The sequence below is a fragment of the Callionymus lyra genome, chromosome 4 (assembly GCF_982586985.1).
Source record: "Callionymus lyra chromosome 4, fCalLyr1.hap1.1, whole genome shotgun sequence".
NCBI classification, from domain to species: Eukaryota; Metazoa; Chordata; class Actinopteri; order Syngnathiformes; family Callionymidae; genus Callionymus; species Callionymus lyra.
The window spans coordinates 16,528,627-16,541,424 of record NC_141821.1 but is presented as its reverse complement, the minus strand read 5'-3'; the positions used below and the strand labels follow the sequence as shown (position 1 = coordinate 16,541,424).

The 12,798-nt window shown below is 39.0% G+C and overlaps 2 protein-coding genes across 6 annotated transcripts in view; both read left to right on the top strand.

The window, feature by feature from the left end:
* Positions 1-1,384: 1,384 nt before the first annotated feature.
* tram1 (translocation associated membrane protein 1) lies at positions 1,385-7,354 on the top strand. Its single transcript, XM_087788963.1, has 11 exons — positions 1,385-1,605; positions 2,468-2,531; positions 3,544-3,659; positions 3,738-3,854; positions 3,937-3,995; positions 4,079-4,163; positions 4,352-4,422; positions 5,083-5,187; positions 5,316-5,459; positions 5,575-5,726; positions 6,439-7,354. Exons 1-11 carry the CDS (start codon positions 1,483-1,485, stop codon positions 6,507-6,509), a joined length of 1,107 nt encoding a protein of 368 aa, XP_087645089.1. The 5' UTR covers positions 1,385-1,482; the 3' UTR covers positions 6,510-7,354.
* A 1,162-nt stretch (positions 7,355-8,516) lies between these two features.
* Positions 8,517-12,798, top strand: part of ncoa2 (nuclear receptor coactivator 2) — a 52,664-nt gene continuing 48,382 nt past the window's right edge. For all 5 annotated transcript variants that reach the window (XM_087788959.1, XM_087788961.1, XM_087788960.1 and 2 more), the window contains exon 1: positions 8,517-8,727. The gene's annotated coding sequence lies outside the window, so the exon portion shown is untranslated. The remainder of the gene's footprint in view (positions 8,728-12,798) is intronic.

The window sequence follows — 12,798 nt, the reverse complement described above, 5'->3', positions numbered from 1 at the left end:
TGCATTCTTATTAAGCAGCTTCTTCTCCCCTGGCAAAAAAAAACACACAAAAGGGGATTAAAATGACTTTGTAATAAAATACATTCAGGCATATTCCAGAACCACAACCTATCTGGAGTTCAGAGACATACAAGGTGTTAAGCAACCAGACAAATGGTCAAAGTAAGAAAATCTGAAACTTGGATGGACCCTTAGCTGGATCAGTGATGGCCATTGAGCTCCACTTCAACTTGATATATCAAGTTGGAGGTGGGGTAGTAGTATTTTCTTGTATTTAAGATGAGCTAGTTGAGTTAGTCCATAGTCAAGAGGTGAGGTCTAATATGGATTAAAAATCAACACCGCAACTTGCTGCCAGTTTTGAGAAGATACTTTCTTTAAGCACGTGCAGAAAAATATATGCAGCTCTCAAGAAGACTAGGAGACAACTCTCCATCACATGCATCTAAGAACTCCAATGCCTGGCTGGCTAGTAAAGTAAGTAAGTAAGTAATATTTCTTTGTAAAGTGACTTTCTATAAACTTCGTTTATTTTTCTCTCTTTAATTGGTTGAATAAAAACAAGTTAGATGTGAAAACATCTATCCTGCACACTTATTGTTGCCCAATATTCAATTGTGTTTGCAGAAACCCCACTTTTACTTAAATGTTCTCATTTGAGGGTCGAGTACCATTTTGAATTTAAACCAAAAGTACTGTAGAGTTTCAATAATTTAAATAAAATCCTTTAAAACACAACTTACCTAATAATTGTGTGCACGATGTATACTTGATTTCATTTATGTAATATAAGTAAGTAAGTAAGTAAAATTTGTAGAGCACTTTTCTAGACCAGGGACACAAAGCGCTTAAACAATTAAATTAATACCCAATAAAAACATATACTTAAAAGGTCAAGAGCAATAACCAAAGCTTCAGTTGTGTCCACATTTAGCTGCAAAGTGTTTTCACTCAGCCATTGTTTGATTTCTAGCAAACAATTGACTAAGCTTTTTAGCCTTTGGGGCTCAATTTATATCAAAGTAATTTTACTTTAATATCTATAATGTCTGGGGAGAATGTGTGTATAAATGCTAATATATTTTTTATATTATAACAAATTACATTTACTTAAATATATAAAAAATGCTTCACCTAGTCTCATTTAGTATTAAACAATACTTAAAGGACGACGCTCTTTACAGAAACACGACAGACGAGAGGAAAAATGGAAAATAAAATCAAAAGGATTGTGAAACAAGACACTGCGATTCCAAAGCGATTGCCATCGTAGCTGCTTCTGGTCCTCCTGGACGCTAGGGGGCAGTCTCAAATCTACAGGCGTGTGTCGTTGGTCAGACGCCGTGGATCCTCCCAGTACCGGAGTGACACGCCATTTAATTGTTGCCTGGCCCACAGCTCGTCGGAAGCGAGTGGAGTCCGTCAGTACTCTGTAGAAACTCATCTTCCACGGGAGCAACACGTCGTCCTCGCAGAGTCGACATGGGGATCCGCAAGAAGAGCACCAAGAACCCGCCGGTGATGAGCCATGAGTTCATCATCCAGAACCACGCAGACATTGTGTCCTGCGTTGCTATGGTGTTCCTGCTGGGGCTGATGTTCGAGGTAAAATGTTGCACATGTTTTTATTTCTATTTCAAAAGTCTTTCTTTCAGAAGGTGAGTCGTGTCTCTTTTTCTCTGGATCCTTCATTCACTTCCTCCTCCTCGCGTAACTTTTACACTTTCACTTTTTCTTCTTTTATTTTTTTTTACATTAAAAACTCGAAATTAAATCAGTTTAAATACGTGCATGTGCGTGTAAAACGTGCATGTGTGTATATTCGAAATACTTTCCATCTGTTTGCTCCAGATGCTGAAAAAGACCCACTTTTGAAAAATTCCTTCACGGATCCAAATCTTTTCATTGGAAACGTTTTAAAAACTGCATTGTTTTATTAAATTCTTTATCTACTGTCGTGGATATGTTTTTTTCTCTTAAACTGAGGTCGGATTGTGCAACTGTGTGCGCGCAGAGTTTATACGCAGATGTCTTACGTGGCAATCATACATCCACCGAGAGGGCTGTCATCGTTACAGGAGGCGAAACTTTTTTTTCCGACCGCAGGACTCGGTACTTGAATGCAACACGGACTTCTTGTTGATCCCAATGTTTGTAACAAGTAACAAAAAAACAAAAACATGGGTCTAACTTCACCATCAACAGCCTGATGTTTCGTCGTCTATGAGAAAGCAACGCCATTCAAAGATTTTGGTCGGAAAAAAAACCCCCAAAAAACAACTTCCTGATTTTATTTTTCAAAATAAAACGTGTTTACTATAAGCGGTTAAATGCGTCGAGACCGTCTTTAAATATTAAACGTTGAGACAATATAACGATTCTAACTATGTGACGAGGAGTGATCGACGTTTTTAAACTTCTGCTTGTAACTTTTTTTTTTAAATAAATGTCCCCCCTTGTTTCACAGGTCACATCCAAGTTCGCTGTGTTGTTCATCACTGTTCAGTACAACGTCACCATCTCCTCTGATGGTAGGTTTGAGTGATGACAGTTGTTTCTCTGGAACATCTGGCTGCATACTTTTTCTTTTCAGATCAGAGCTAACGTGGCCTTAAATAAACCCACTTCTGACATATTTTTCGTCTCCTTTGAGCTATTTTTAGGCTGCTTGATTTACTCGTCTCTCTGGTGGATAGATGTGTCAGTGGGGACCAAGTTCTAATGTGGGGCCCCTTATTCTGAGAGCCATAATAACCTAGTCACTTGGTGATATCTTTGAAGTGATGTGGCTCTTAGTCTTGTTGGGCGGATGAAGTGAGCAGCTGTTGATTGAATTTGTATCTATTGAACCTTGAAACTTGTTTTTTTTAACTACTGTTACTGTTACTAGATGAGATAGGACTATCTGGAGCTTTTTAACGACTGTGCCTTACATCGTGTTCTCAAAAGATACTCTTTTTATATACAACCTTTTGTGTACGTTTCCGTTCTTTGTATAAACATTAAACTCTACGAACAAACCCAGACTTTTTAAATCAAACGTATACATTCTGAAACGGTCTCTTTTAAATGTATTCTCATTTATTTTTAATGAACAAACGATTACCCGTAAGGAACAGACCGAGGTGAGGTGTATCCATTATTCAACAACAGGGTTTAATGACATAACCTTGGTTGCATTAAATATTGGACCTGATAGAACTGTAAGCTTTTTCTTTTACGGATGTTTTACTGAGAATTATTTTGTATTATTTTACCAAGGTTGAATGTGATTTGTTTATTATTTTCATTGTTGTTTTAAACCTCTTTAAGTTTCAATTTGTATAATCTAAAATGCACGGTGAAACAGGAGGAACTTGTTTGTGTATTACTTTAATTGCAGTGTGTTCAGCAAACTAGCTTTTCATCAAAGTATTAGCCCCACAATGTAGACTTGAAATATATATTTTATTTTTTTTATATATGGTTCAGTATGTTTTGTGGTTCTGTGTATTAATGGTGGTTTGCCGGGATTAATTAATGACTATACGTTTGTCACCAAAGGCCCAGAGGAAACCATCAACCACTTCCACCACGGCATCAAGGACCTGGCAACGATCTTTTTCTACATGCTGGTGGCCATCATTATGCACGCCATCATCCAGGAGTACGTGTTGGATGTAAGTTGGCTGTCATTTGCATGAGTTTGACTAAACAAATAGACGTTCGCTTATCTGTTTCATCGTCTGTCTTCACAGAAAATCAACAGGAAGAAGCACTTCTCGAAAACCAAGCACAGCAAGTTTAATGAGTCAGGCCAACTCGGCACTTTCTACTTCTTCTCCTTCATCTGGGGCGCAAGAATCCTTGTCACCGTGTGTACCAAATTTGAATTGTCATGCTTTTGTTTAGTTTTCTAGCAGAGCGTTGATGTTGAAATGTAAATAATTATTTCAGGAGAATCTCCTCTCAAACCCAGTGTCCCTGTGGGAGGAATACCCGCACGCACTCATGCCGTAAGTCTACTTTCAACTCATAACATCCCATCTTCTTCTTCTCCCATGCTACCTTTTAAACTCGTATTTCCTCCTTTTTACAGATTTCAGATGAAATTCTACTTCATCTGTCAGCTCGGTTACTGGCTCCATGCACTTCCTGAACTCTACTTCCAAAAGACAAAGAAGGTTTGCTTTTGTTTGACTATCTTGGGACCAACTACTCGTTGCTTGTTTTTGGGTCCTAGACGGAACTTCCTGTTGTAGCTCCCTGGTTATGTTTCATTGTTTCAGAATGAAGACTATGTCGCTTACTAAATTCTCCAATGTAAATATTATGGATGTTTTCATAACTCGCATCTTTTTGTTTTTTTCAGGAGGATATGCCTCGCCAGCTTGTGTACATCGCGCTGTACCTGGCGCACATCGCAGGCGCATATATACTGAAGTAAGGGTTTGCTATACTTTTGTGTTGGTTAAACTGATTAGTATGGGTTGGTTGACCAGTAAGGAGTTTAACTATACACGTGCAACAATTAATTATAGTAATTGATAGTGTTTGGTTTCTAGGGATCATCACCACAAACCGGTTTTGGAAGATGTTAACGTAACCAGATCACCAAGCGCCTCCTCCGTCAAAATATTATTAGCGTTGTTAACAATCCTTTATCCAAAAGATCAATTGAAGTGAAGCAAAACGTATGCATGTTTAAGGATGGGATTAGATTGCCTAATGCGGTTAATAGAAGTTGAAATTAAACTATAAAAAAAGCAAATTCAAAAAAAGCGCATCAATACATCCATCATTGACACTTTTTTGATTTGCATTTGTTCTATACATGATTACCTTTTTTTTGGATTACTAGTGCGTACTTGTATTTCATTATATTGCGTAGTCATAGAAGTTAAAAGAACCAGTTTTGCAGTGACCACCAGTTAAGTGTAGCCTACATTTTAACCTTGTTATCTGTTAGTTTACTGGTTCTTAAATGGCTTAAGTCCACATTTCTATTACGCACAGGCGGTTACTTATAATTGGCCAACATAACTAGCGTAATGTGAAGTCAAATATACGATATGATTAACATTTAAATTCTTGTCTTTCCAGCCTCAACCGTTTGGGTCTGGTCCTCCTGGTGCTGCATTACTTCGTCGAGCTTCTGTTCCACGTTTCCCGCCTCATCTATTTCAGCAACGAGAACAGACAAACTGGGTGAGCTTCATGATGTAACACTCCACAAAGCCCAACACACTGTTTATTTGAGAGCTTGAACAGATTTCCATGTACGATCTCATTCATCCATTTGTCCTCCCGGTCACCTTGAACATCTTCTCCTCTAGTTTTAAGATATGGGCCGTTCTGTTCGTCCTTGGTCGGCTGCTCACTCTGTCCCTGTCGGTGCTCACGGTGGGATTCCGTCTTTCTTACGCGGAGAATCAAGGCATCGACTTGGCTGCAGGAAACTTTAATATCCTCTTTGTCAGGTAAGGGCCGAATCTTTCAAACGCTTCTCAGTTGAAGGATTGAGATACAAATGTCTGTATATTATTTTTGTTTTGTTTCATTTAAAGACTCATTAATGTTGTGTCTCCCCTGCAGGATCACTGTGCTGGCAGCAATCTGCCTCACTCAGGCCTTCATGATGTGGAAGTTTATTAACTTTCAGCTGCGCCGGTGGAGAGAGCATGCCCAAAGTCAACCAACGAAAAAGAAACCTGTCTCTTCCAAGAATAAAACAAAGAAAGATAAAGGTACGATTTGATTGTGATAGACAGATGGATGAATACTTTGATTCCCCAAAGAAGAAATTATTTAATTTACATTGAAGCTTCATGGATGTAGTTTTATCAAATACCTTTTTGGTGTCTTTAAATTGTATGTTCATCTTACGGAAATAAGGGGATGTTGCGGTTACCTTATCGCAAACTGTCAGATGCACGCAGTTCTCTGTCCTGCCACTAGGCGTCCAAACATTTCATTGTATCAGCTTGATATTTTGTAAAACCTTTGATTAGGATACTTTGTTTTATTGAATTTCCTTCCTTTGGGTAGCAGCTAGTACTTTGTGTAATGTAGGCTGACTCTGTGACATTGAAAATTCAACTAATCTCGGACAATACTGTGAAAGATACCTTTTAAAGGAGTTGACTCAACTGCTAATATTGTTGAAAAAACACAATTAGTTTTTCCAAATGTATAATGAAAGTCGTTGGGAAGGAATCAACCAAAATAACCCACCCCATATTTTAATTTATTAGTAAAAAAAAGTAGGTGTATTTTATATATATATATATATATATATATATATATATATATATATATAATTTACTTACTTTAATTCATTATGTCACTTCATGATCTAGTTTTTTTTTTTTTAAGAGTCTTGGCAACATTTTTTTAGATGCTGAATAATGACGATAATGTTTCTGGAATCTTACGTTTTTGTTTCTATGATCGTTTCAGTGAACGGAGTAAACGGAGTCAACTCTCATGCGGCCGATTCCCCAAGAGCAAAGAAGGAGAAGTCGTCATAAGTGCATTCAACTTGATCCCTCTTCCGATTCATCTCTCCCTGTACCTCCGCTGCTGCCTCTAAACAACAGTTCTCCCTGCACCACTACACGTATGCATTTCACCGCCAGACTGTGACCTCCCAGCTGGACTCGATGGGAGAATGAACTGGCTTATAGCTTTGCTCTTCATCTCCTCTTCCAGCTCAACAATCATGTAATGATCATCTCTTCATGGTGCCATTCTCTCTATTAGGAAAAATACAAAAAAAACAAAAACATTCTGGAACAATCCACCCCAAATTGTATTTAAAAAGTGCCTATGGATACAGATTGTTTTGTACAGGGTGTGTAATTTTAAAAAGCTGATAATGAGGACTTCCGTGTTTAGTGCTCTGGTGTCAGGTCAGTTCATGCCTTCACTGCTACACTGTATATTCCATCTTTTTTTTCTTTCCGTGTATTTATGGCTGTCTCTTTAGCTCCGCTTTCTCTCACGAGGGATGTTCAGATATTTGGGATTAAGAACCTCAATGACAAGCATAATAAACGTCTTTTGTTGCGTATAAAGAGCTACAATAAGAAGCAACACAAACTGTTAAAAAATATGAATTCTATCTCACAAACCCAAATATTTGAATCTCCATACATATTTCTATGTTTAAAAACAACTGTGCCAAATGACCCAGAATGCCTTTCACTAATACAGGGAGCAAATTGAATGCCTCCTTTTTTTATTTTGAACATGTTTCGATTTTAGGTTCACAGTAGTGCGTAATGTGTCACCTTGACTTGTGCTCTATACCAGCAACGTCTGTTTTCTTGTCCTGATGGTTCAACATGACAATAAAAATGTTTTAATAAATCCATCAATGTCATTTTGTTTCAAAATTGAAATGTCTGCTGTCTTTGACCCACTACAATATTAAATAGTTGAACGGAGTTATTGTTTAATCAGGAAGTCCAGGATTCTCATCTAAAGTGTAATTAAATTTTGATGTTGCCTGAAAAATGGCTTCCTATGACCAGCTTTGGTTTCTTGTTTTTAATTTCTGAGGTTGCTTTATGGCAGAAGTGTTCCCCTCAAATCTCTTCACTATCAGGGCCGGGTCTAGACAGGCATGTATGAGGGGGCAGCCACAAATCTTGAGGGGGCATTTTGCTGTTACTTACTTACTTACATGCAAGTTTGAGGGGGCCAGGCCCCCTCTTGCCCCTGCCTAGACCCGGCCCTGTTCACTATCGTCATCTACTACTAGGGAAATGGGAGGCTCTGAAGACATTACCATGAGCTTGAATAAGCGTTGCCATTGTTTATGGATTTTATTGTTTTGTTTCTTGTTAAAACAAATACTGGATGTCATTTCCACGTTGCGGTCCCGTGGCCTTAATCCCACAACAGCATGTACTTTATCTATATGCCACTAGAGGGTAGTGTTTCACAAGCATTTACTTCAGTCACAGGGAGAAGCGAAGACGCGTTTATTAGCAACTAAATCCATTAAAAAAAGGCTTTTAAATTAAACCTTATAACATGTTTTTGTTCATTTTGATGAATAGGAGTATACAATGTAAACCTAATGAATATTTAAGTTGAAATATATATTTGGAGCAAAACGAACTTTATAGGGCGGAATTAAATTACTTATAATGGAAGTTTTTACATTTGCCATATAATGTTCTCTCTGAGGTCAACCACGGTTAAAGAGACTGACTGCGATTCGTGCTTTTTAAACCAGCAAAAAAGGTTTTTCAATATATGCTTCGGAGATTTATATTTAAATACTTGTTTGTTTTTTTTGTTGCTAAATGTATATATTTAGCCGTTAATCAAACAATTCTATATAATTTATTTTATATTATTATTCCTTCTTTATATTTATCCTTTTTTTTCATCATCATAACAATATTTGGTTAAAAAAAATAAAAAATAAACTAACTCTCTCTCGCTGACTGCTGTCCCAAAGAATGTAAAAACCCGCCGTTCCGGTGACAGGTAGGTCGGAACCCCCGGCCGTGGATCCCGCTGGAGCCCCGTGATGTGGAGCGTCGAGTGGGGGAGATGTGGTCTGGTGTGGGGGAGGATATCGCAGCCAGATGAACACTCAGCACTGGTTCGCAGCGCAGGAGGAACATGGCGGCACAGTTAGCCAGCAGAAATGTTGTTCCACTCCCGCGAAGGTCAGAGCAGCCTCTCATGAACGGAGTCTAGGAGCGAGGACGCGGCTGCAGGTGTGAGATCGTAAGTACCCGCCGGTGGTGTCGACCCTGGACCTGCTGGTTTTCGCCCTAAAGAACCCACGGCCATCGCTTCAATCTCGGGTCTTCTTTTTTAGCTTATTAGCAAACGCGTTAGCAGCTTGCAAGCCGAGTTTGTTTCAATGTGTGTCAGCAGCTTTTTAATGTGACGATGTGACGGTGACTTGTTGTTTTTTCGTAGCGGGAACGACGAACAAAAGTGTGGGTCTTGTAGTTGAATGTTGCCCGTGTTGTTGTTTTGTTTTGTGTTTGTTTTTTTGCTGAGTGAGCGAGCGGTTCGTGCGTTCAACAACCGGACGAAGTTGGCCAGCATAGCAGCGACGTAGTTAGCATGATGCTATTTGTTTAGCTGCAGGCTCCCCCGGCTGAGTCAGTGCACCTTCACAACAACATGTGTTCCGTGGATAACGTTTGGGGTTTTTTAGATGGCATCCCATCATAGCTGCTTCATGCACCAGCACTTCTGTCCTATTCCCGACTTACTGGAAGTGAATGTTGTGGAAAAACTACTAGTCTGTCAGCACCTGAGACGTCCATCTTACTACCTGAGTCACTTGAAACTATTAAATACTATGTTCTCCACCTACTTTATGACTAAGATATATCATATTTCTGTTGTTTTTCTTTACTTATACGTACATGCGTCGTCCTGACAGAGTGAAACTTTTCCTATACGAGATTTACAGTAGCTGTACGTTTGACTTCGACATGAATATTTAGTACCTAAAGTCTCCTTTATAAACAAACACGTGTTTATAAAAGGAGTCCCTATGTGTTGGTATCACCTGTCACTCCACTGTCTCCACCAATGAGACTGCAGCGATGGGAGAGTCAATGTCCTGTTCTAAATAATACTGTTTTTTCTGCCTACCTTAAAGGGATAGTTCCTCCAAAATTCTAATTTCAATCACTTTCTACACGCCTTCATGTCGAGGGTTTGGTATTATTTTCAGATTAATCTGTGTATTTTTGGAGTTACAGGCAATGTCCAAATACCTCCATACTGTCTTTTTAATGTCCCAGTTTTAATAAGTGCCCTGACAAATTGTTCTGAAAAAAAAACTGTTTAATCCTGTAACTGAAGTTAAAATGCTTATATATGCTAACATGCTACACAGACGGGGAAACAATCCAGGTAAATTTCCCATGAGGCCCGGGTGTCTACTGTGTACACTTCAAATATAGATTTCATTGGGCTTAATAAGAGGGCAATTGCAATATGGAGGTATTTGGATGTTTTTTTTTGGTATTTTTGGACAAAGAAATTGAGATCTGTTGGCAACCATCAGATGGACATACATTTTCACCTGTACCTCCGAAAGTACACTCTGAAAACCATCCCAACCCTTAGTCTTCATGAGGGTGAGTAGAAATTTGAATTGTGGTTAACTATAGCTAGCTGATGATACATTTTTTTCGGGGCAAATACAATCTTCCCAGTCATTTAATGTGGCGCTTCAACCGGGTATGCTTGAATGTAATATTAATTTAGGCGAGACTTTATACTTGCGTCTGTCGTCTGAAACCTATACATTCGATGTAGATAAAAAGGTGAATTAGCTAAAAATATATTATTTAAGACGGGCAGAAGTGCAGTTTTCTGCTTGGTACTACTCTCATGATTTGTTTACACGACTGTTATTAAAGCGTTTATACAGGCTATTTAAACCCTCTTTATGAATATTCTCAGCTGTAAAAGGTTTATGATAATTTGGTCGTCAGATTGTTTATTCAGATCTGCTCTGTGCCAACTGTTATGAAACATGTCAATCAATTCCGAGATTGGCCATATTTGCTGAACATGTTTTGAAATCTGAAAGTTGTTTGCTACAGCGACGTCCCAGCGCGCATGTTTGTTGTGGTATTGGCTTTGAAAATACTGGAAAGTATCTTAAATTGACAGGGACTCTCATTGGCTTTGTTGTCCAGATGCGAAAGACTAAACCCGAATGCAAAAATACTCTGCAAGACACTGATGCAGTGTGAGGGAATGTGGCTCAGGGCTTCGCCATTGTTGTGCCTGTGTTGTGCACTACTTCGAGCTCTCCTGCTTGACTGGTTCAGGACTATACAGGCGGACAGCTTCTGCCGTTTCAATGATCCTCAATCCTCTTCGCAGTCATGCCAGGGAATGCATCCTGTGGAACCAGTTGAGCAGTTTCAGTTGCATCACCGTTTCCACCTGATGGTGCACAAGGCTCCTGTCACATCACTGACATTTTGTTTTACATGACACGCCGTGGAGCTGCGGTTTGGATGCGAGCGCTTCCGTGAGTAGATGTGACGCAATGTGATGGATCATTGTCCTACTTACTGTTGGCCATCTTGTAAAGCTAATTGAAACATGATTGTAGCCCGGTGAATAGTTTGAATGTGGACACTTTGTCAACCACATAAACATTTGTATTTGTCTGAGCAATTTAACCATTTTCCTGTTGGTTATTAGAATGTTTTTGTCAAGACATAAGGAATTCGCTGTCCAAGTAAAACTAAGGAATTCAACGCAGCATCTGTTTTTTTGAGGTACTATTGTAATAAGCGCCTCAATGATATCATCAGCAAAATGAATTATCATATTCTGGGATCACTTCTGTGTTTGTTGCACCCAGTTTGTATCAGTTTTGCTTTGGATAAATGTATTTAATCAAATAACCACTTGACACTTATAACGATATGCATTATTCTAAATCATTGAGGAATTATATTATAGCTTCCTCCTCCACGGTGAGTGGCTGCGACTCTACTCACACAGATTAGTTTTTTTAGAAACAAATCCTGACCAGGCAAGTTCTTCTTTTAGAAAGTGTTGCTTGTTTTGTATAAAATGATATCGTATTAGTATAATGTATATCTTTTTACCTTATAATGCATCTGAAAAGCAGGTCCTTTTTTTAATCCAGAATGTAATCAATCTCTAAACCTCGACTGGCACACGGTTCATGCCAAAATAAAATCTGTCTGGGTGTTGTCCAAGTCAAGTCAACCGAGAAGATGTAGTAACAATTATTGCTGGATTCGTCTTTCAACATCTTGACAGACGTCAGTGCAGCTGTGCTCCTGAGCATTGACATTTTCAAGAATAGTTGTTTCATACGGTGTATAAACGGAATATGCTGAAGGGCTCATGGCAGTCAAGGAATTTAAGTTGGTGCGTGTTTACGCACGGATAAGTGTCTGATCTGGTTTTCTCACACCGAGCTGGCACTGTTCGTGAAAAGGGGTGTGGCGATGAATTGTTCTGCCTAAATCTTTTGTAAACTTCAGCAACACATTTTTGACAGTTCACGTCCATCACATGAGTCACAAACGATCACTCTTGCCTTGTTTACGTGTTGTTTGTGCACCTCTCCCTCTAAGTCACGTCCCACTCCATGGATTTATGAAGAGTGAGAAGAGAATCATGATTTTCGGACACAATTTTACATCCTCCCGTTGCACTTTGACAGCCCCCTGTGTCGTCTAATCACTAGACTTTGAACTCTGATAGGTGCCTTTGTTGTGTCACTTGAGTGATATTTGTGATCATATGACCTTTGCTCTACTCTACGGTACCACCAGTTTAACGGTGTGTGTTGAACCAAGATTTGCTACATTAGAAAGATAGATAGATGAAACTTATTTTTAATATCCAAACTGTTGTTTTCCTTTTTGGAAGATACACTTTTTATCACTAAACAAATCTGCAGAGATCTCTGGTTTTTTTTGTTTCTGTAAAAGAAGTAAGTTTCATTTAGTCCCGATGGAACACTTTAAATGCATTGTACTAAAACTGTTTTCACCTATTGTTTCCACTGTGTAAAGAAAGGTTGTTTCCCGACTTAGTTGAATGAGTTCATTAACTGCTTTACAACTTTTCCCGGTCATATCAGGCCACTGTTATGAGCCGATAGTTTAAATCATCATCCGTTTTGTCAGATCCCAGATGTGTGTTCAACATGAAGCCACCGTTCTGTCTGTTTGCATGGTCTCAGTGGGAACCTCAGCCTGCTCTGCCGTCTCCGCATTTGGGTTGTCATGGTAACCTCAGCGTGACAGGTCTGGGTGGGCATGAGCA